Raw genomic sequence first — 25,864 nt, forward strand, 5'->3', positions numbered from 1 at the left:
TCAATGGCCAAGACTGCTAGGGACTTAAATCCTTCTACTGTCTTATTTTAACTCCATTAGGAGGAAAAACCGGAACCACCTTAAAATATTTAATTTGGTTCTGGCAATGTTTACTTTTTAATTTTTATGTTCCAAATTAAATAATGGCATTAAATGTGATTAAGTAAGTAGCCTTATTAAATTATATTTATTGATGAATAGTTACGCCCTTACTAGTACATGGCAAATGTGTATTAACCGGCACTAGCAGGAAATTTTTCAGCAAATTATGTGCATGTATTGAAAGCATATCACTCTAAAAACATAAACACAATTTTGTATTCTTAAAACTGGAGCTGCATATTTTCTTTCTGAAAACAACACAAGTATAATTGTGGTCTATATGGAGTCTATCTAGATCAAATTAATACCAGTACACTTAAATCTGAGGTATTCAATCCTATACAAATTATCCTAGAATTATATGTATATATATGACAGTAATAAAATTAAGTGATTTAAGATCCTTCAAAAGCAGTATTTTTTTTTCCTTTTTCTCCATATATCATAAAGGAAATAATATTAATTGTATAGTAGATCCTTACATGTAAAAATCTTTAAAAAATGAAATTTTAAATGTAATCTATATTTCTCATTATTTAATACCCTGGTTCCCTTAATATTTTCCCAGCTAAGAAAGTAAACAAGAATACAAGTTCAAACTTTCTTAAATACTGGACCAATTATTTTAAAAATATTTTAAAAGATCATCCTGTAATAATCACTTCTGTAGTTCAAAAAGCCAATATCATTTAATTGGGAGCAGATGAAACACCAACTCAAAACTTAAAAAGAAATTTAGTACTTCTTGTGTCAGTTTTGCTTGGAGCTATATTGATGTGTGATTTTATACACACACACACACACACACACACATATACATACAAATACTAAATAATACTCAACTTGCTACCTAAAATTTGGTGATCTCAACAATCAAACTTGGCAATAAGTCAGTGAAAATTACGAATGAAGGTCTAAGTTTTTACTCTATAACTAACACTGCTTGAGTTGCTTATTTTGGCAGTAAAGATAAACTAAGATTCCTCCCAAAAAATCATCACTGAAGAAAACTTTCTGATCTTAAGTATTAATGGTTTTATCTAAAAGAAAAAATCAGAAACTCTGGGTCAGCAATTATTTTATCATAATGTCCATTATTATAGTCAGACTGTATAAGATAAATAGGGACTATCCAGCCTAGTGTTATAAACAAGAGTTTTGATTCCCATAGGCCTTGCTTGTAGGTTCAGCGCTACTATTTACTACTATGGTCATGGTCAAGTTGTTTAAAATAGCTTCAATACCCCCTTCTCTATCATGGGAATAATAACAGTGCCTATCTATTATATTTACTATGGGAGTTAAGGGAATAATGCAAGGTAAAGTATTCAGTACATGGTTTGCAATGTACTAAGAACTCAAGGACAGTTATCTACTGTTGCAGTATGATAAGAAAAGAGATGGGAGAGACTAAAAAGGACAAAAATGGTGGAGTGGGGAAAGAAAAGAAAGCAAAGGGAGACATAAAAGAGTTAAAACAAAGAAGACATCCGGTGGGAAAAGGCAGAGTGTGCACATCCATGGTCAGAGCCTCTGTTAAGGAGTCATGCAATTTTTTCAGAAAGAGCAAAATTTTAAAAATCTGGACTTGCCCTCTTAATTTACTAAACTAATGGAAAAGTTTCATGTAATCAGAGTATTGGAGTTATTCCAGAGCTATGTCATCAAATAAAATAGCCACCCAACTCATGTGACAATTTAAACTCACTAAAATTAAACAAAATAAGAATCATCTCCCCAGCCTAGCCCCATTTCAACGACTCAATAGCTATACATGACTGGTGGCTACCATATTGGACAGCACAGCTTTAGAACATTACCAGAATTTCAGAATGTTCTATTGGACAGCCCTGTTCTAGAGGGGGACATTGATGAGTCAGGACTTTTTCGATTGCAAGTGACAGGAATCAAACTCAAACTACATCTTTGAAAAAAAGATATTCGGAAAATATTGTGGTAGCTTATAGAATCAAAGGAAAATCTTTATGGAATAGGGTAGCTCTGGGGACCTCCTAACCTAAAAAACCAGGATTCAATAGGATCCTCTTGTTGGCTTGTCTCTGTCAGGTTCATATTCTTCAACTGATAATGGGTGTTCTCCATAATGTCAGAAAACTTGACTACAATGGCATCAGATTCACATCCATTTTAAAATATAATGCCAAAGTCTTATAATTGAATTGTTTTCTTTTTAAATGCTGGGGAAGAATCTGGTTGCTCTGGTTGTCCATTCTTCATAACAATCACTGTGTCTACAGAGATAAAGTACCCTGACTTTCCTTGCTGGAATCATTTCCCACTCATGTGGTTAGTGTCAGCACCAGAAAAACAGAAGACAATGATGTGTGTAGTTGGGGAGCATAAGCATAAACATAGTCACTGGCAGAAGTGTGAGCTGGTCATTTGCCCCCCAATGTGTGTGTGTGTGTGCATGTTTTAATAACATACACCTAGATTCAAAGAAAATTCCACAAAAAATCACACTTCCTTCATGATTTTTATATTCATTTTGTCATATCAATATTTTGTCCTATCAACAATTTTATAAAATGGTTTTCAACCTATATTAAAAAATAAAGCAGTGATTTAATAAACCCCAAGTGAAACATTTATTTTCTATAGTGGATATCTGTAAACTGAAAAAGAACTGTTTCTGAATTCAAGCATATATATAGATATATTTTAATATCTTATATGTGGATTTAAATTATGGCATTAAAATTCTCATATATACTGACTTTGCTCTCTGTTCTATAGTTCATGTAACCATGTCTTTGTAATACTTCCTAATGATTTAAATATAATAAGATATGTGCTAACAAAAAAGAGCTTATATGAATATATGTAAACTTACATCTTCTATGTCCTTGTCCAGAACTACAATTCTTAGAGGTGTGGTCAGATTCAGACTCTCGGATATGGTTGCTCCCACAGGGGCAGACTCCAGGATGTATCCTTGATAACTGGGCATTGTGAAATATGGGCTCTGATTGTTTTCATCTAGTATTTCAATGTGTAGACTGGCAAAGGCAGGAAGAGGATGACCATTGTCTTGTTCTGCCTAAAAAAAAAAAAAAAAAAGTTAAAAAACACTAGCAAACTGAATGCAACTGTATACTAAAAGGATTATACACCCTGACCATGGATTCACCCCAGGAATGCAAAGATGTCTGAACATCTGAAAATCAACCTTTTTAATACATCTCATTATTAGAATGAAGGTAAAAAAATTACATGATCATCTTAATTGACTCAGAAAAGGCATTTGACAAAATTCAACATGCTTTCAGGAGTGAAAAATCATAAAAATAGGAATAGAAAGAAAGTTCTTCAAAATGATAAAGACCATTTATGAAAAATCCATAGCTAACATCATGCTCAATGGCAAAAGATTGAAAGGTTTCCTGAAAGTCAGGAACAAGAAAAGAACACCCACTTTCACCGGAACTATTCAATATTGTACTAGAAGTACTAGCCAGAGTAATCAGGCTAGAAAAAGAAATAAAGATAATTAAGCTAGAACAAGAAATAAAAGGCAAATTGGAAAGGAAAAGTGAAACTGTCTCTATTCACAGACAATAAGATCCTACATAGAGAAAACCCTAAGGAATCCACAAGAAAGCTACTAAAGCTAATAAATGTATTCAGCCAAGTGGCAGGGTAAAAGATTAACATGCAAAAATGAATTGTACTGAATAATCTGAGAAGGAAATGAAAAATGATTACAATGAAATAATATCTAAAAGAATAAAATATCCAGGAATAAATTTAATCAAGGAGATAAAAGACTTGTATATGGAAAACTTCGAGATAATACCGAAGGAAATTAAAGAATACAAATAAATGACAAGGCATCCCATGTTCATGGATTGGAAGACTTAATATTTTTAAGGTGTCAATACTACCCAAAATGATCTACAGATTAAAAACAATCCATATCAAAACTCCAGCAGTCTTTTTTTGTATAAGAGGAAAAGTCAATTCTTGAATTCATATGGAATTGCAAGGGGTCCCAGATATCCAAAACATTTTTAAGAAAGAAAAACAAAGCTGAAGAACTCACATTCCCCAATTTCAAACTTACTAAAAAGTTACAGCTATCAGGTGTGATACTAGCATAACGACAAACAGATAGATCAATGAAATAGAATGGATAATCCCAAAATAGACCCACCACACACATCTATGGTTAATTGATTTTAGAAAAAGGTACAAAGTACATGAAATGATGAAAGAACAGTCTCTTCAACAAATGGTGCTGGGAAAAACATATTTCCAATGCAAGGGGATGAAGTTGGACCCCTGACTCACACCATGTCAAAACATTAACTCGAAGTGATATAAGGTCTAAGCAAAAGTGCTAAAACCATAAAACTCCTAGAAGATAACATAGGAGATATCTGCATAACCTTGGATTTGGTAATGCTTATTAAATGTTACAACAAAAGCCCAATCAGCAAAAGTAACAATAGATAAATTCAACCTTACGTACATTCAAAACTTTTGTGCATTAAAGGGTATAGTCAAGAAACTAAAAAGACAACCCTCAGAATGAGAGAAAATAATTACAAATCATATAGCTGATAGGGGCTTAATATGCAAAATATATAAATTACCTCTACAACCCCAAAACTAAAAGACGAACAATCCAATTTAAAAAAAATAAGCATAGGGCTTGAATAGACATTTCTTCAAAGAAGATGGACAAATGGCCAATAAGCATATGAAAAGATGTGCAACATCATTAGCCACTAGGGAAATGCAAATCAAATCCACAATGATATACCACTTTATACCCACTAGGATAACTACTATTTAAAAAAATGGAAACTAACAAGTGTTGGCAAGGATGTGGAGAAATCAGAAACCTTGTGCATTGCTGGTGAGAATGTAAAATGATGCAGCCTTTGTGGAAACACTATGGTGGTTCTTGAAAAAGTTACATATAGAATTATTATATGCCTTGGCAATTCCACTCCTGTGTATCTACCCAAAGAAAAAGAAAACAGGGACTCAAAAAGATACCTGTCCATCAGTGTTCAATGAAGCATTATTTACAATAGCCAAATAGGTTGAGATAACCCAAGTGTCCATAAACAAATAAATAGAAAAACAAAATGTCTAGATATATGCAAAGAGAAATTATTGTGCCATAAAAAGGAATGCAGTTCTGATGCATGCTGAAACAGAGATGAATCTTGAAACCATGCTGAGTGAAATAAATCATGCACATAAGGATAAATACTATAAGATTTCACTTATATGAAATAATGTTATAGCAATTTTGTAGAGACAGAAAGTAGATTAAAGATTTCCAGGATATGGGGGAGGACAGAAAGGGGAATTGTTGCTTGGTGGGCATGGAGCATTTATAAATTTTAGAAATTTTGAAATTAAAAAAAAAAAACAAAAACAAAAAACGTGTAGTTGTTCCAGTTTGCTAATGCTGCCACTGTACAAAATACCAGAAATGGATTAGCTTTTATAAAGGGCATTTATTTGGTTATGAAGTTACAGTCTTAAGGCCGTAGAATGTCCAAAGTAAGGCATCAACACAGCATACCTTCACTGAAGGAAGGCCAGTGGCATTTGGAAGACCTCTGTTAGCTGGGAAGGCACGTGGCTGGCATCTGCTTGCTCTCAGGTTGCATTTCAAAATGGTGTTCTCCAAAATGTCCATGTCAATTTTCAATGGCCATCTTCAAAATGTGTCTCTCAGCTGCAGCTAGTTTCTGGGCCTGTATGGCTCTTTTTATAGGACTCCAGTGAACTAATCAACACCCACCCTGAATGGGCAGGGCCACATTTCCATGGAAACATTCAATCAACAGGTCACATCCTAATCAAAGGTGTCACTCACAGTTGGGTGAGTCACATCTCCATGGAAACAATCAGAAGGTTTCAACCTAATCAACACTAATACTTCTGCCTCTACAAGACTGCATTAAAGAACATGGATCTTTAATACATCCAAACCAGCACAGTAGGAAAAATTATGAGTGAGGGGGTCATTTTGGAGTTTGACATTCAGTGTCATATATATTGAGACTCTCTTTTTAACTGGTATCCTTACATAGGTCAGAAACACAGTGCTGTAGAGTGAAAGAGTTCTTACAATACACAAATGAGGAAATGAAAGGTGGGACTTTAGCGAAGCTTCTTAATTGCTTGGTCTCCTGTCTTTGAATACAGCATATATTTTTTTAAAAGTCACTGCAACAAATTATAATATTTGTTATTGCAGACTGCAAGATATGATAACTGCTCAAATAAAGAAAATGAGAAGTGAAGACATTTGAGGGAATTACTAATAAAATGTTTAAATAAAAGAGAAAAAGATGCATACACTAATACATGTATTATACTCTTTTCCTTCTATGTCTTTTCATTCCACAGTAATGATTAAATCCCCAAATAGTTCATGATTCTATATAAAATTAACAGATTAAGTCTACATTTGTTGCCCATTGAAATTCCCCAACAGCATTATATAAAGGGCAAAGATAATTTCACTGTAATATTTAATAGCTGTGGAATTTCAAACATTATTTAATCATAATTAATATCCAAGTAAAATTAATATTCATATGTTAGATGTATTGCTATTTTCCTTCCTTCCTCTAAGTTTAAGAAATTGATATCTCTAATAAAATTTCTTAGAAAAGCTCAATGTTGTCATGGTATGAATGCAAAACACCAACCCTTCACTTCTTATTTTTTTTTTTTTAAATGTATCTTACCATACACTTAAAAAAAATGTATCTTACTTATCAATTCAAAAAGTTTAATTTAGGTGAAGATTTTGTTACAATTCACTTCTAAAATCTCCAGACATAATGAAAACCATTGATATAATTCAAAAGCATGTACATATATTGAAATGGATTTAAATTCTGTCAAATTTTTATTGCTATATTTTCCCCAATGTTGGAGAAGGTGTATTTTGAAGTCAGCTCAGAATAAAATATGTCATATTAAACCCTGGAGTGCTTTCCCAGATGAAATAATGAAATTTTGGCCATGGGAGTTTGCAGATGGTGCAAATAGATATCTCTGATTGTTCTATCCACACACTAGAACTTGGGCCTTTAGAAGATAATTTTTCCATTTATTTCTAATTGTAATTTAGCATTTTCTTCAATTAAGAAGGTAGTTAAAAAATCACAGTGATATTTGTCAGTACTGGTAACCATATACACCAAGAAAAATCACAATCTACTTCCATTTCATGTTATTATTAATCTTTGAAGGTATTTTGATATCTAATTTCTGCTGATTACTAATTTTAAATTATCATAGTTAAACCCAATGCCAAATAATGTTATATAATTCATGGATAAAGAACCACTTACATTTGTTTTTTAAATATATCAATAACTCAAATTCAATTTATTAGATAGCCTTTGTAGTATTATGTAGTTTATTTTGTGCATTTGGAAGTAGACTGCAAAAGGGGTGCACAGCTAAAATATTTATGACCCTCTGTGCAATAAGGAGAAGAATACTGGAATAATGTGTGGCCTGGTCTGGAATTATGCATCCTTCTTCACACAGAACCATGGACCATCCTGACACCATCAGTATGAATGACCTCTTTCTCCGCCCAGAGGTTGTGATCAATTTGTGCTGAGCTATGGATGTTCTTCTATGATTCCCTCGGGGATATACAGCAGGCTTTCTAGAGACAGCCAACCATGGTGAGAGGTACAGTCTACGGATAGAAAACATCATTTTTTCACTGTGTGAAACTAATTGGCCCATACAGGCTTCCAACCCAATGACCTTGTCCTGATTAAAGTAGGGATGTTCTGCCTGGCTCTTCCAGGCTTTGAACAGTTCATATATGTATGATATTCCAAACACGACTTTTTCTCTCACTCTTTATTATTTATATAATTATTCTAATATCAATCATGTCATTTCCAAGACATACTAATAATGCTACAAGAAGTGCTAATGTTATAATAGATCCCTTTCTGAACACACACACACACAGACACACACACACACACAATTTATGGATGGTGGGGAGAAAAGTAAAGCAAAATTGTATAGAAAGAAGCTTACATTTTACAGTCAACTCATATGCCGTTAATTTTTAGTGCCAGCTGTGAAGCCAGTAAAAACATGCATTATTGGCGTGATGTAAATAGAGTGATTCAACGAAAAGAGAAATAAAACTCAAATTAGCTCTATGGAAAATCAAATTCTTTATCATCTCCATACCTTTAAAAATAACATATAAAATCTCTGCCCATTATTTGTGTGTTGTCAAGAATGATGAATATTTTTATTGCTATTGTCTGTTTTGTCCTGTTTGAGTTGTTGCAGATGTGTTTACCAGCTATCTGGCTTCAAAACCTACATTCTTAACCCTATGACATTTTGCCTCTCTAGATTTAAAACATGTATTTTTGTATTGACAGAGAAACAAAAAGGTTAATTTTATTCAAAGCTTCAAAACATGTAAGTTACAGACAGACCTAGGGGCCAAATTCAGCTTTCCCAATTCATAAGAGGCTGCCGGGAATTTCCACACGTTTCTCTAATTTAGAGAATGTAAATGAATATCCAAATGTAAGACTGATGGGAGAAATTACTGCTAGAAAATAAAATTAATAACTTAGATACTCTTGATTGAATTAGAATTAACATATGAATTAAAAACAATTTAATACTATATTTTACTTTTTAGTGGGCCCATGTATCAAACTTTTCATGAAATTCTCTCCTCTTCTATTAAATATAAATAAGATGGTTCAAAAATCTGACTTATTATGCCTCTTATAATCACTAATGAATGAGATGAGAGTATAAAAAAGCAGGGCAAATGAAACAAGATTGTAATTTTATAAAATCATTTAATTCTACAAGATAACCTTATTTATATCTGTAAGGTTGGTGATTGCAAGTTAAACATTATATTTAAAAGCCAGGTTTTATCGAGAAAATTTCTGGGTATACTTCCCATTGCTAGTAATTGGACAAAAGTAAAACTAAAGGCAAAAAATCAGAAATATGAAAAACACAATATTTGGTAATTTTGGAGAGCAAAAATTTGGATAAGACAAGCCACTCTACTTTCAATCTTAAAACAAAGAAATATTAATAATCTACAAGCTCATTTCACCTGAGGTCTGAGGCTACAGAATCCCTTTGTCCTACTAACTGATGACAAGCAATTTGACAAAACCCATAATCTCTAGTATGAAAACATTGAAGCAGGTATAATAAAAAACAGAAGTGGGAAAGACTCTCAGGAGAGTCAGGAAATTATTTATTGTGCAACTAGAGAGACTTCTTTTTAGATCTTATGTTTCAACATTGTCTATACTCACTGGACCCAATCCTCTCCACTTAATTTTTCTTAAGCCCACTTTGATCAGGCTTTTTTTCTGATTGTCAGACTCACCAATGACTTCTACACTGATGAAAGCAATTTATTTTCAGAACTTTTACTACTTGACTTATTACCAGCATTTTAAAACATTTTTTCACTAGGTTTCCCAGACAACATTCTCTCTTGGTTTTCATCCTATCTTACCATCTGTTTATTTCACTCCCCTTTGCTGGTTTCTTCTTTACCCCCTAACTTCTTAAAGTTGGCGTGACCCAGAGTTCAGGTCTCAGTCTTCTCTCCTTTCTACTCCCTTGCTGATCGCATCTAGTTTGGTGGCTTTGAATGTGCCACTGCCATAATGACCCAATTTATATCTCCAGCTTGGACCTCTCCTCTGAATTCCAGAATCTTTATCCAATTCTGTATTTAATAACTCTACCTGAGTATCTAACAAACATTTCAAATATAACCTCTCCAAAAATGAAATATTGTTCTCCCTCCCCACAATGCGATACCACTGAAAAACTTTACCTACTTCAATAGCAGCTACACACTTCCAGTTGTTCAGGCCAAGAACTTTGGAGTCACTTTGACTCCTTGCTTCTTTTCACAACTCATATCTAATCTGTGAGGAAATCTTATTGACCATAACTTCAAAATACCTACAGAATCTAACTATTTCTTGCCTCCTCCTCTGCTGCCATTCTGATCTAACCTACCATCATTTCTCTCCTGGGTTATTTTAACTTCTCTGACAACTACTGTTCTTGCCAAGAGCCCATTCTCATAACTGTACCCCAGCGATTTTGTTAGATAATAGCCCCATCAGGTCACTCCTCTGCTTAAACCCCTCCAATGATTTCCCATTTGCTTCAGGCCTTACAGGAACTAGTCTCCTATTTATTTTATCAATCTATTCTCCTTCTTACTCAGTATGTTCTAACCACACTGTCTTTCTGCTCTTCTACTTAAATTAGGCACATTCTTGCCTCAGAGCCTTTGCATTGGCTGGTCCTTCAACCACACATGCTCTTACCACAGATGTTCACGTGGCTTAAACATCACTTTCTCCACAAGGCCCAAATTGACCACCTCATTTAAATTAAAACATTCTCCATTCTGATGCATTTTGCTATTTATTAAGCACTTACCACCTTCTAAAACATTTTAAAATTTGCTTATTTATTATATTTGTCATTTGTTGTTTGATTGCTTCCATTAGACCATAACCTCCAAGAAAGCAGGGGTTTATGAATATTTTGTCAGTGTTGGTTTCCAGAACTTAGAATAGGGCATAGAATAGAGTAGCCACACAACAAATACTTATAAATTAATGAACTTTTGGCAATGCATTTGGAAAAAGAAATAACAGAGGTTACTGCAGAAGCAAACAATGCTCTAGCAGAGAGGTGGCTTAGACAGAGGCATATTTGTCTCATAGCTGCATCCAACAAAACTTATGATTCCTAAATGGTTCCTTATCTTCCCTAAGTTACAGAAAATGACACTTATAAATCATAAATTATATGACAATTTTATGACATTATGTATATACAAAATACTTTAAAAAGTACCTTGCATAGATGTCTTGCTCAGTAACTAGTAGTTGTATTACTGTTATTAAAAAGTGGTTTAGGAAAAGCTCTTGCTTCAGATGATGAATGGGGAAAAATGGGAAAGCAGTATAAGGAAATTAATAATTGTAGTTTTCATCTTGTCATTTGATAAGACATAATAAATATTCCATGTCAGTGACCTTGAGATGAAAAAAAAAACAAGGCCTTTTTATAAATGTAGTGAATTGTGGTCTTATAAGGAAAAAAATTAATACTGATAATTCTTAAAATTTCCACTTTTTGCTATATTTATAAAATTTAAAATAAAAATGGAATCATTTAATGCAAAGTAAATTCTCTTGCTCTAAACCTAACCCTTTATTGTAATTAGTGTTTTATCTTTCTTCACTAAACTCTTAAATTCCATGAAAATAGACCCTATAATTTCATCTGTCTTTCTCATTATTCTGTCTTTAGCCAGTCCCTGGTACATGGTAGAAGGTCAGAAATTTTGGTATGAATTCTGAGTATTTTTAAAATGCAATAAGCTGCACACATTTTATCTTATCTTTAAATATTTTCTACAAATAAAATGAATGTGCCATGATTTATTTAATTTCCAATTGATAGATATTTATGGAATTAAAAAAAATTGGACAGAAACAAAGCAGTAACAAATTTATGTGAGTATTCAATACGAATTTCTTATGTTATAGAATGTCTCTATAATATATTCTTGCATTTTTAAAGGTTTTTGATATCTGCACAAAGCTTACCTACTGATAATTCATATGGCTACACACTGCTACCAGTGGTCTAAAAGGGGCCTCAACTCACCCCCTCTAATTCACCATTTGTGATTCCCTCTCTTTAGGGATGAGTGTGTGGAATAGGTTGATCTTCTAGAATTTTTCTAGGCATTTACATTCAATACTTATGCAAATAAGGCAATACATATATATATTTTTTAATTTTGGTGTTTTGTCTTAGATGAAGAGATATTTGTTCTGACATTTTTTTTTTTGTCCACTAGCAATAAGGCTTAGACATATTTTTTGTCAGACTAAGCCAAATTGAAGACTTCAGCAGCTTGAAGTCCAGGAGAAGTCATTCTCTATCCCCAGTAAAATTTAGCAATTAAACAAATGGGGAAGCAAACAATAGACTATATTCTTTTTGTCTTTTTATAATCTACTGATGAGAAATATTAATTTGTTTAAATGCTTAATGAATGGCAGAAATATAGAAAACGCTTGAGCTGACCAACTGAATTATAATCATCCTTATTCTTTTTTTGTTACTGAGAAAGAAAAATGCATGTTTTTCTCAAACTCCCAAATACTGAAGAGAGGGATCCGTGTAACATATTGAAATTTTAATGGAGAATCAAATGTAGAAGTTTAATAAATGTGTCCTCATTATCTCATTGCATTAGAGAATAAGTAGCTAATAGAGAATTTGAGGAGACACAGAAGCATTTTACATTTCTTTGAAATATTAACTTACTTAAATATATACATAAATTCTTTAAATATATACATAATCTCAAAATATGTTATTTAGTTCATAGTTTTTATCTCAATTAATTTTTACCATCCTCTTTATCATCTCAACAACTGCCTTTATGGGACCCTTAACACATACATCTGATTACAATATTAAAAATAATAAACTGGTTAATCAATAAGATTAGATTCAGCCTTAAAATTGATTATTTTTCAAGTGCAAACATATTTGACTATACTTCAGGGTTTCGCAACCTTGGCATTATTGGCTTTATAGACTTTGCTGGGAGGTTTTCCTGTGTGTTAGAATATCTAGCACCATGCCTGTTCTCTACGCACCAGAGCCAGTAGCCCCTATGACAAATACTACACAATATGTTGACTTCAACAACAGGAATTTATTGGCTCATGGTTTCAGGCTAGGAGAAGTCCAAAATCAAGGCATCAGCAACTCTGCTTTCTCTTCAAAGTCCTTAACATTCTGGTTCCGGCTACCAGGGATCCTTGTGGTTCCTTGGCTTGCATCCCTGCCATGTGTTTTCTGGTGCTGTCCTCTCCTTTTTTTTCTGGGTTAATTTGAATTTTAGTTTCTGGCTCCTCCCCATGGCTGTCTTTTACTCTGGCTTCCAGTTTCTTTCTTTTTATAAGGCCTCCAATAATCCAGATTAAGACCCAACCCCATTTAGTTGGGCCACACCTTAACCAAAAACAATGTCTTCAAGGGGTCCTATTTGCAATGGATTCATACCCACAGGGATGTTAAGATTATGGACATGTCCAAATAAGAGTACATAATTCAAGCTACCACATACCCTCTCCCAGTTGTGGCAACCCAAAATATCTGAGACAATGCCAAATGTCCCATGGGAAGAAAATCATCCCATTGAGAACCACAGGATTATAGCTATGAGCTAAAATTTCAGCTTTGAAAATATGTTTATTTGGTTTGCTACATTTTCTAATTGATTTGAACTCAATTCTATTGTACTGTTTTAAAATAATATAGTAATAAATAAATCAGAATGGCACATTATGATGCAGAAAATGGATGTTGTTCTACATGTTTTTTGTCATCCTATAGTTTCTCCAAGAGAAGAATATATGTGGACCATAACAAAGAGGCCAAAGGTAATATTTCAGCTCCTTTTGTAACAAATAGCTAATTATTTTCATACTAGCAAATTATTGGTATTCTCTTTGAAAGAAATATCAGATTTTCTTTTTAAAATTCATGGATCCCAAATGGGAAATAAGATTTTTATTTTTGTTTTTATTATTACCAAAGCATGGGAGCTTTATGATATCATTAATCAAGTAAAGAAGAAATCCAGAAAGTTATCTTGGAAAAATATGAGAATTCTTTTTCTACTCAATTACAGAAAAACAATAAGATTCAAAGTGAATTTATGCCCCCAAAAGCTTTAAAAATGTTCCCTATATCCTACAGTTTAAAGGAACATATGAAATAAGAACATCTTCAAATTATGATTTGCTTTGTGACCAGGGACAAGACCACAACATCTCTGTGACTCAGATCACTACTTTTTTCAGTTAAATTTACTGGTTTTTTTCCTGATCCATTGTAATATAAGCTTTAGTTGTATTAGCTAAAAGGAATAAGATACAAAAAAAAATTATCATTATTGGTTCACTATATACTGAAATAAAGCTCTAAGAGGACAGTGTTCTGACTATACGTATATTATAGAGCACTTAATGCACTCCATTTCATTTGTCAATCTACTTATCCATCCTTTTTATTAACTACAGTCTTGAATCCTTAGCTCTTAAGGCCTTGCTTGACCGTTATTCACAAATATTAGATATCTTAGATTGCACCAAAGAAAGGGAAGCAGGAAAAGAAGAAAGGAGGAAGGGAACAGAAAACAGATGGCAAAGCCACTTCCCTCTTTTACAAAAGTAAATAACAGGTGATTTTAAAATCATAGAAACTGCATAGGGCAATTGTTCTTAAATTTTAGTGTGTCTAAGAATCAGCTAGGTAGTCTATTTTAGAGCAGATTCCACACCCTACACACAGAGATTCTGGTTCCTATGTCTGCAATAGAGACAAGGAATCTCTAATTTCATTAAATTATCTCAAATGGTTATAATGTGAGTAGCTGTACCTTGAGAGACATCTTCTAGAACTCTATGTATTATGCTTGGACTAGTCCCAAATTCAAATTTTTAGAAAATCTTTCATTTTAGAACTATTGGTTAACAAAGATGACCACTAAGGCTCCCAGCTACTATTACTTATCCAAAGCCACTGGCATCATACCAGAAGACTTAGATAGAATCTAATAATTGAAGCCACATATAATTAATTATGCAAGTATGTGCTGTGCAAGTTAACTCCACTAAAACTGTCATGACTGCAGGAGGATTACCTGCATACAAATGTGAGTAAAGGCTCTACAGTAACTAACTCAGTCTCAGTTACTGTTCATATGTCAAGATCAAATCTTCCTGACATTCTATTGTTCTGAATTAATCAGAATTTAATTATATGTGTGTTTGTGTGTGCTAAATTTCAGATTATGTTGCCCTCAACTGAAAATTGTTCCAGGTTTTTTTGAAAACCTAAGAAGTTGGGGATATTGACAAAACCTTCCACCTACTCCTCTAACTGGCAGCCCTGGTAAGTTTCTAACCAGGTTAGTTGACTAAGTTAGTGTTCTGAGATCTAGGGGTATTCATCTGCCTATGTGGGTCTCTAAGTTTTACGGCCTTTGTATCATTTCTCAAAGAAAATAAGACAATGTCTTGATGTGTGATGGAAAAGCATTACAGAGGAAATCTTCATTTAACCTCTATGGAAACTTCTTCAACTGCAGACCTCTGTAAACCCTGATTCCCCAGCCCCCACCCCTATCCCCCCCACACACACACATACACACACAAATAATAAAAGAAGGCATAATTCATATCCCCATACAGACTGTTTAGTAGTAGCAGTATAGTCTTGGATGGAAGCAACTAGTTTTTATGTTACTGTATTTATAATTAAAAAAAATGAAGAAAATGGAAAAGCAGCTGAGAGGAAAGGCCAAGGAAAGAGAATTTGATATATACAAGATTTTTAGTTACTAGTCAGAGAAAAACAAACGCATATATAATATACATTGAAAGCAGATAATTAAACAGTTCCAAGTAGTTGTTTAAGGAGATGAGTGTTGGGAGTGACTTTCAAAATAGGATGTAAGGCTACTGTGTAATTCAAATTCCTCAACTCCTTTTGTCCCCTTCCCTGATATCACACCCTTTGCTATTCTCCTTTGCAGCAAAGCCTTCAGTATATATTGGATATACTTTTTTCTGAGGTCTTCTCTCTTAGCAAAGTACAGACTGCTTATTTACCTTCGTAGGAGGCTGACTCGGGGCAGGTCCATCCAGTTACCAATAGTTTACATATATCCCCTTATCCTTTTTGATTTTTCCTCAATTTTAAATTAAACTCTCAAGGAGTCAATGAAGAGTGTTAGTTTTGGAGAAATTTTACTGAAGGACTAAATTACACTTCCATTATTTCTTGTAGATTAGAAATTACATTTGCTTAGCATTTTTCATTATCTATTTAGATTGTTAAAATATATTTAGTTAACCTTTCAACCAATGTGTGTTTGCATGAATATTATTTATAACTTTCTAATAGCCAGACATTTTATACATATTTGCACTGGGATTCAAATATGAATTTTCTGTACTTTTGTTGGAAGAGCAAATGTTTATAAAAGTCCCTCAAATTTCCTTGTGCAAAGGTAATTCATTTTTATTGAGTTCTTCTTAAGTGGAAAGCGTAAGGTTGTAGAATATGAGTCAAAGAATAATCTGTGCCTACTAAGTGGACTACAGTAAAAAAAAATAGGGGGTGTGTAAAGCTCTTAAGTTTCTGATTAAAAATATAAAACTTTAATCTAATTATGAAACATTAAAAAATAGACAAAACTAATCTGTGCTATTACAGTCAGATAGTTGGAATTCTTGGGTGTGTGTATACGTAGTGACTAAGACATGGGTGAGGGGAGTCATGTGGGAAGCTGATAAGATGCTTGTTTGTTTTTATAATCTACATGCAGGTTACATGATTGATTTCATTTTGTAAAAAGTCATCAAGATGGACACATGATTTGTGAACTTCTCTGTATGGAAGTAATATTTTAATACAAATGTTATTTAAAAAAAAAAAACAAAAAAAAAACTATAAAGTCACCCCCTCCCAAAAATACACTTAGAACGCTGCTCCACATCCCACCACAGGAAACTAGTCTGTGGCCACTGAACTCCAAGTTACAGATTAATAATGGTTGCTCTAGGGAGTGACATGAAACATCAACATTGTTAAGATACTTAAAAATTACAGGTGCATGCCTCTTTAAATATGTGTTCATTAAAGGCAGAGCCCAAAAGTTGACTCGGCCCTTTGTACTTTCCCACTAGTATTTCTCGAACACAGACTGTGGTTCCCAAAACCCTGATCTTTGCTACCTTAGAATCACCTGGAGGGTAATGGCTAAGTTGATTCCTGGGGTCTCAATCAGGATCTCAGATATGTATTTATTCACTGATTTGTGTTTTTTTTTAATTATTATTTTTATTTTTCCATGCTTTACCAAGTTTCCAAGTGATTCTGATGCATGCCTAGCTCTCAAACTTTAGTGTTGGGAAAATTAAATGGCAGCTTGATTCAGTGGGTGGGGCCCTGAAATCTGCCTTTCAAAAATATTATGTACATCAGATGATCCTGATCAGTAGTCCTTTGGGAATCAATTGGTTCTCACATTTGTCCTCTCTCACACAGGCTTGCTGTTAAACTAAAAACAAAAAGCCTAGGGTAAGCAGCTTAGGCTAACTTTGCTCTAGCATTTTATGCAGGTGTTAACTGTTTTTCACCTTTGAGTAAATTTTCAAATTTTGATTTGGACTCGGGAGTTGGAAATACAGCAGAGGAACCTAGCTTATGTAAGGGTGCTTTCTGTAGGCTCTTTCCCAACTTATGAACACTGTACAAAGACTTTGGGACTAAATATCCAATAACTAGCAAAAGATTACTTTTCCTTGTTTGTCTATGTACATATATTTTCCTTTTGAATGTCTTAGGGAAGAAGGCTTTGGCAAACCTATATTCACTGGGTCAAAGATCATATTAATACTACCAAATAATTATTAATTAAAAATAAGTGCATTCTGTTGCTTTCTTACCACATGATTACGCTGCCTTAAAACCTAGAGGAACCTCCTTTAAATGTGAATACTATAAAACTTAAGGAAGGAAAAAAAGAAAAAAGTACATAAAAAATTAAAGGATGCATAAACAGTTTGACGTTGTCTCCTTATAACAGTTATTAAAAATATGCAAGAACTAACAAAACCATATAATAACTTACATAAAACACAAATAATTTTGTTGTGTATTATACAACTGATTTGTGTGTAATGTCTTAGATACATCAGAAAGGGTACATTCTTCATTAGAAATAAATGCACTTTCTATATGACAAAAAGGAAAACATCCCTTCTCTAGATAGAATATAGGCAACACACTCTCCAAAAGGGCATATAATACGATGAGAAAATAATATTTACACACCTCCTATCTAGAGAATATTTTTAATAAAAAAATATATTTTATCTTCAGTAAGAACATGTCAATTCTGTTTATAATTTACTACAAAGGTAAATGAATCTTTGAAGCTTCCTTTATATCTTTCAATAATAAAAATCCTAGAATTTGAAATATTAACTGATATTAGAATGACTGCAGTGATTTTGAATCAGTTGCTCTGGGGCAGACCACAGACTCAGAAAAAACTCTCACTAATCATTATTATGTCAAACTATTTGGCCAGTGTTTTGAACATCAGAATCTTTTGCTATAAACAGCAGGCTAGCCAGTGATAAACTTGGGATAGTTATGAAGTAGTAACTTTTTCTGGAACTCTTCTTAACATGATTTATTTTCCATATTTTGCCCTGCACCTGCCTTCCCCAACCAGCAAAGCTATATCAGCCCATGCTGAGTTCTGATCCCATTCCCACAGTTTTTTTCCCAACCAGGAGAAAATCCCGCTAAAGTGGAACAGCCCCATCTCCTGAAATATTTGAATTTAAAAAAATTATCAAATGAAAAAAATGGTCTCTCAATGGGTTATTTTGCAGAGCTTGGAAGGTAATCAGAATGATAGTTTAATATTTCTCCTTAAACACTTAACAGTCTATGTTAACAGACTGTTCTTGAGAAAAAAATAAGTAAACATATTTAGCCTATATATTTTCCAATACATCCTTTTATTTTATTTTTCCAATGTAAAAAACAAGAATCTTATGAAAAAAGATTACTTGGGAAGAATTATGTGGGAGGGCTAAGGTATAAGGTAGTTTTCATATGTTAAAGTGTGTGTAGTGGGGAGACATGGCAGAGACCGTTCAGAAAGTAATTTTTCTTTGAATATTTTACAGTACTTGGGCTTGCCATTATAATATTATAGTATTATAATGACCTTTGCAGACAGGAAGACCTTAACCAAAATCAAGGTACTGTGACAAGAAGGGATAAATGGACTTTCTCCTTCCAAGCACTGCAGGTCATACTGTGAGAAAGTAAGGAGGCCAAGTAAAATACCATCTCTGTGTATCTTTTGTCAGCTTGCACATTTGGACAGTCACTCTCTTCAACTGCTGTATTCTATCTCTGTTGTGATTAACCCGGCTGGATGAATAAAGGAATGAGACAAGAGAACACAATTCATTCTTTCCTTTTATTAATTTCCATAATTGACGTAAGAATCAACTAATTTTGCCTACTGCTTCCAACTTTTAGAAATGTGGACAACTAGGAGGGCATAAAAGACACAGTCTTTGTTGAGGAAATACAAATAATGTTTTATGTTGAAATATATTAATTTTTTTAAAAGGTGGAACCCTAAATTAAAAGATGAGCATTTAGCAAATAAGTAAATGGATTTTAGAAAGTCTATTTATTTAGAAATCTGTGAAAGAATTCCAATTTTTAATACTAAAACCAAGTAGGACCTGAAATTTCTATTGGATAATTTTCCTCTAAAAGATATAAAGGATTTTCACCCTTAATGGCCTCAAACTTCCTCACCCCAGAGACCTTGTTATTGGGAGAGTTAAGATAAGCTTATTCTTCACCAACCTGCTGAACTGAGATGTGTTTGTGTATGTATGTGTGTGTGTGTGTGTGTGTGTGATATTCTTTCAAAAAGAATTCATAAGAAAACTGTAATACTAGGAATACGTGAGTATAGTATTTCCAGAGAGATGAAGGTATGTCATCCATAGCATTTGTCTTCCTTACTGTGGTCCAGTAACTTCAGCCCTGATTTTCTTTTTTCTCCTCCTAACTCAGGATCACTGATGACACCTTTTCAATCGCCCCCAAAGGGAATGCTCATGGCTTTCCTCTCTCTTCTTTACTTACCTATTTTTTGATAAAGTGACAATACTCATACCACAGCAGAAAGAACAGAAACCTACATTTTACAGTCTCCTTAAGTGATAAAGAATTTTTATAGTTCTTCATCATTGATGATTTAATCCTTTTTATTTTGAGAAGTGATGACTGATGAATCTGTGATTTACTACCCTGTCTCTCTGATTCTGATACCTGTGATCAACTTCTATACAGTTCTTTCTTGGAAATCCATGTAAAGTGGATTGTAAAGTGACTCAAAAACAATATGGAGCAGTACGTTCACTGTCCTTGTTTTAGAAGAACTCTATTGGCTATTGAGGAGAAATATGTAGAGATGGAGAGATTGTAAGGAAGAGGCTAAGGTGTGATAGATCACTTGTGAGATGATGGACTATGAAGATAAGAACTAGAGATTTCATTGGGCTAGAAATTTGGGGAGATATTCAAGAGAAACTCCAGAGGTATCTGGATGGGACTTGATAAGTTATTGGATATAGAGACAGGGTAGCAGAGAGCCATGAGGAACTGGGAACTCTCAGCCTGGGTGACTGGCTGATGATAATATTATTAATTGAAAGAGAGAATTCAAGAGTAGAAGACATGAAGTTTTAAAATGATGTGTTTATTTTGCAATATTCTTAATTTGGCATAGTTACATACCCCTAGGAGTTAGTTGTTCAGCCAGGAATTGAAAATATGGGTGTAGAGATCAGAAGGGAAATAAATCTTAAAGTATTGATTTCACATTTGTGATTTCCTTTAAGCAGAACTTTTAGACATTTATATCTCCTCACCATCACGCAAAATTTCAAACACCTAAGAAACACTTGAAAAGGATTCAGCAAATTGAAAACTAACAATGCTACATGCCTAAAAAAAAAAAAAAAAAAAAAAAAAAAAAAAAAAAAAAAAATTAAGCCAACCTTTCCATTAAAACCTTTTGAAGTAACATATCAGAATCATCATTCAAATAGAGGCTAAACATTTTCTAGCGGTCTCCTTGATCTTCAACATTTCTCAAATGCTGTTGTCCTATGATTCAAAGCAACAAAAGTAAAGTGACTTGCCAAGAGGAGTCATACATCAGCACTAATATACAGGCTGACCAGTTTCAATTCCATGGCTTGTGGCTTGTTTTCCCTTTCAAAAGTGTATCTATTCTTTAGAAGAAAGGAGGTTTTTGTTGTTTGTTTGTTTTGTCTGTTTGTTTCTTTTGATACAATCTTGAAGATTGCTTCAAGCTTTGCCATAACGTAAGATCAGCTTTTTCCCAGGGATTGAATCCATTTGAAAATTTCATTGCATCTTTACTCTGGACAGACACACAGATAAAATTGTATCAAATACACACACATTCAAATGTATGTATTTAAATACAATGAAGATGTAGGTACTTAAAACCAGCATCTTAAAAGATTTGCCGTGCAAGGAGCAAAACCGTTATAACAAATATTTAGTGGGCACCTTCTTTGTACAAAGGTAGGGTTAGGGTCTTTGAGACAATGTAAAGAAATGCATTACAATCTGCCCTTCCGTAACTGTCAGGAGAAAATAAAAGGTAAGTTCAATACAGAGTGATGAAAGTGAACACAGGATAAAACAGGATGCAAGAAAGGGTTCAAAACCAGTGGTCATGCCTTTTCTGAGAAAGTATCTTCTTAGTCAAAAACTGAAGCATCAATGTGAATTAAGACTGTTGGCAAGGAAACGGAAGAATGATTCAGAAAGAGGGACAGCATGTACAAATGCCTGGAATTAGAAAGAGCATGGTGAGTTTATGGCACTGAGAGTGCTTCAGTATGGTTAGAACACACTGTGAGGGGTGACTGTAAGAAGGTCAACATGTCCATGACTTGGAATGAAAAGAAGTTAAAGGCCAGCCTACTAGGCAATATAAGTAGGTCATCAAGTAACAACATGAAATTCAGAGAGACCATGATACAATGATGTTCATGGTATTATTGTGACCCTTGCTATTAGTTGTTAATCAAAGGGATTTAGATTAAAAATGCAATTATTTTCTGAACAACTGAGAGGCAGTGAATTATTAATCATCTGCCTGTTTTAATCTGTTTTAATAATTCAAGGTTAGCTTCTTTGTATTAGATGGCCCAAAGCATAAATATATCAACAAATACTTTTTAAAATACTGCAATATTTCACTATAAAAATGAAGGTGAATTTTCTGGGCTTTGTTATATCTACATGAACTATAAATATAGTTCACATATGAATCAGTTCGCTATCATCTAGCATTTACATTTGCTTTCACATTGTACATCATAGGTATTTTTGTTCTATAAGTGGAATTATCACATAATTTATCATCCAAATTGGAACATGTTTTGAGAGCGAAAGAGGTGTTATTAATAATTATACAAGGACAACAGGCATAAATGTGAACTTTCCTAGGCAAATTAAATGTATGAATCTTCCTACATAAGAATAAATGTCATATTTTCAGGCAGGTTATGGTGCCTAAAAATTTATGTCAAAGCACTAATTGGTTAGAAATTTAAAATATGTACCTCATTTAAAAATTTGCATAAATAATTAACTTTTGGGATTATGTCTTGGAATGTCCTTTCCTCATTCCACTGTACATGTTCTAATTGTTTAATATTCTGAAATTTATGCACTACTTTAGTTTGTCTTCATAGTTTCTCCTTTACATTTTTGTCAGCATGTTGAATAAATTACAGAAAAAAATGAAGATGATAAATCTCTAATTTGTGACACTCACCAGCTGTTAAGTGTGCACATAGCTTTCTGAAGCAGAGTTTTTTGGCAAAGTCTAAGAGAAGGTACTTCATTTTATTTTATTTTTTGTCAGCTTCAGAAACAGAAATTGGGATCAAGCCCAGTAAAAACTTTTATGGCCAATGGAAAATGAAGCGTTATTACAATAAGAAAAGGGGAGGAATGTGAAAAATTTACTACAGAGGAGAACTGTCTGATAGTAGCATTTCAATGGACCCCTGAACAATGCCATAATACTCAACTATTAATTAAGCAGGTGGCACGTTATTACTCTTACAGATTGATACCTTTACTTATTATCCCCTTGACTGCACACAAAACATGGTAATTTTAATCTAATAATGTCTGTAAAAACTTCCATTAATAATATAAAGTGTTATTAAAACATAAAAATTATCTGTGCCTGTTCTAATTGATTTTTTTTCATAATTCATGGACTGTATCCAGATACATCAGAACAACTGACTTTGATAATAAAGGAAAATGAATGATTTCAGTTTGGAAACAGTGCTTTGTCAAGTGTTTTAACGCCCACAGATAGCAGCACCACAGGACTCTAGGTAGATTGACAATAGACAGTGGATATATGTTTTTGAGTTTTATATAGTCCCATGATAAAAAAAAAAAAAAAAAAAAAAAAAAAAAAAAGATGAATCTCATGCATGGCTATTTTATAATTTCCAAATCTCTACTGAATGAAATCCAAGCAAATCACAATCACACATAAGGCTCTCTGTGGTCTGGCTTTATCCCTCATTTCCCTGTTAACTGCTTGTAGCCTGCTCCATCATGCCTCCAACCTTTTACTTCTGCTCTTCCATCTGTTTAAATGCATTTCCCACTTTAACTCATTGAACTGATCATTTGTATCCAGCCACATTTAACTTGAGGTAATTTCCAGAAAAATCTCTCCTGAGTCTCAGTTTAATTTAACTCTTCCTATTCTGTGTTTTCTTATCACTTTTATGTCTTCTATGTCCACTTGTTAGCATTTGATATACTGTATTTGATTTACCTACTTATATGACTTTCCCTTATTCGAGTTAAGCTTTTCAAGGATAAGGGACCACCCAATAAGCACAGGTTCTGGCATGTAAAATATAATTGGTGCTAAGAAAATATATCTTAAGTTGAGCTAAAATGAAGTGTACATGAACATAATATTGTTTGCAATTGGACTTCTAGGTGGTTAAAACAGACAACTATTTCTAAGCAACTGGTCCTAGTTAAGTGGGAAGAGCATGGCTTTGACTTAGATAAACCTATATTTGAATAACAATTCTTTTGCTTATTTGCTATGTAACTGAGCCAATCACTTACCATCTCAGAGCTTCAGTTTCCACATTTGTACAAATGAGCATGCTGCTGAGGTTGTGGTAATAACTCAATGAAAAATGTGCATAAAGCATAGGTAGAGTAAACTTCCTTACTTTGCTTCCTTTTACTTTAATAATCTTTAAAAAATTTTAAAAATTTAAAAATATTGTAAGGAAAATACAGTAGGACTACATTTCCATAGGTTTTTTTTTTTGGTAGGTGTGGGTTTCAAAAAAGTCATGCAATGCATACCGAACTTTCTCCAGGTTGTTGTTTATGTCTTTACCCTTACACAGAATGCCCTGTCCTAGCCTCCATCTCTGTCAAATATCTATTCCTCCTTTACTGCCCAGCTGAAATTTCACCTTCTAAATGAAATCCATGAGAATTAATTGCCAGCTCATCTGGGTTTCCACAGTTCCTTTTGCATGACTTCATTCCAACATACTACGTATTAGTAAACCAAAAGGGTAATACCAAATGTGTTCCACTTGCTTCGAAAATCTTTCAGGTCTGGTATCATCTTTCAACACAGAGAAAACAATGAAACATATATTAAAAGAATCTCTGAACAAGCACAACTTTAGTTTGATGTTGGAAAGAGCAGCAACAAAATAAATACATCATGTATCAAAGAATAATACATCATGAAAACAAAAATATAAATAAATGAACATTTTATTATACACATTATTTATGCTTTGATAGTCAAAATGTATTCCTTTTTGTAAAATAATAAGTGTTTGAAGACATGTAAATTATACTATGTTACATTGTACACATTTGACCAAGGTACTTATTACACATAAAATATGCACTATTTGAATTGCACAGTAATATAAAAATGTATCTCAAAGAAATGTAACACAATGTATTAGAAATATACTTCACTTGTTTTTTCTACAAATATTGTTTCATTGCTATCCAAATTAATATTAATTTTTATAACATAAAAGTGCCTGCAGTAGCCTCCACTGGTTTCTTTGATTAGCAGTTTATAAACACAAGGAAATAAGAAATTAGTCTAATTTACCTTAATAACCAAATCAAATTTCTGGTGAAAATCTCTGTTTACTGGTTCCAGAAGACTAAGTTCTGCAGTCCTACCATGCATATGGAAAAATCGTGGGTAATCCTCAGGAGTCCCTGAAAAACATTGAGATTTCAGCACATAATTGCAAAAAAGAAGTAATATGTGTATCTGCTTTATCTATTTCCTTCATTAACTGAAGGAACAAAATCACAATTTCATTAGCAAATTGAGTTTCAAAATTATGCAGACTAAGGAAAGCAGACGCAAATGTGGTGTACTGTTAATCAGCTTATGAACAAGAGAATGGAAAAATATTTCCTGTTTGGATGGTTTTCTAAATATTTTTTATTAAGAGATCTCATTAATTAATTTGAAGCTTTATCACATGAGGAGTGATAGTAAGTGTACGGAGAGCGAAATTTTGGATTATAAAATTGTATTATAATGATGCATAAATCTTAATTACATCATGCATGGTCTTTCAACATATCTTATAATAAAACTTGGCTTGTAGATTGTACCAAGTATAAAGGCTTAGAAATTAATCTGAGGATATTCTGTTCCATCTGGACTTATTATTTTTTAAGATAAGTACCCTGCCAATTATGTCAGCTTTATTAAATAAAAATAGAGGTTTTGATGATACTCAATGTCTGGGTAGGATGTTTTCTAAATGCAGGCATTTCAGTGAGTTCAAACACATTTCTGTCTGTAGAAATTTCCACCAGTTATATATCTTCCTTTGTGTAATGCAACATTCTTTCTCCCAAAATGAAGAAAGGGTATGAATCCAATCGCAGTAATATATAA

The 25,864-nt window shown here is 33.3% G+C and overlaps 1 protein-coding gene across 7 annotated transcripts in view; it reads right to left on the reverse strand.

Annotated features, from left to right (window-relative positions):
• PCDH15 (protocadherin related 15) overlaps positions 1-25,864 on the reverse strand; it is a 1,822,477-nt gene that overhangs the window by 413,279 nt on the left and 1,383,334 nt on the right. For all 7 annotated transcript variants that reach the window (XM_037804906.1, XM_037804907.1, XM_037804908.1 and 4 more), the window contains 2 exons: positions 25,055-25,167; positions 2,957-3,163 (listed from right to left, as the gene is read on the reverse strand). In XM_037804906.1, coding sequence (XP_037660834.1) covers positions 2,957-3,163; positions 25,055-25,167 — 320 coding nt within the window. The remainder of the gene's footprint in view (positions 1-2,956; positions 3,164-25,054; positions 25,168-25,864) is intronic.

This window comes from Choloepus didactylus, chromosome 15 (assembly GCF_015220235.1).
Source record: "Choloepus didactylus isolate mChoDid1 chromosome 15, mChoDid1.pri, whole genome shotgun sequence".
NCBI lineage: Eukaryota > Metazoa > Chordata > Mammalia > Pilosa > Megalonychidae > Choloepus > Choloepus didactylus.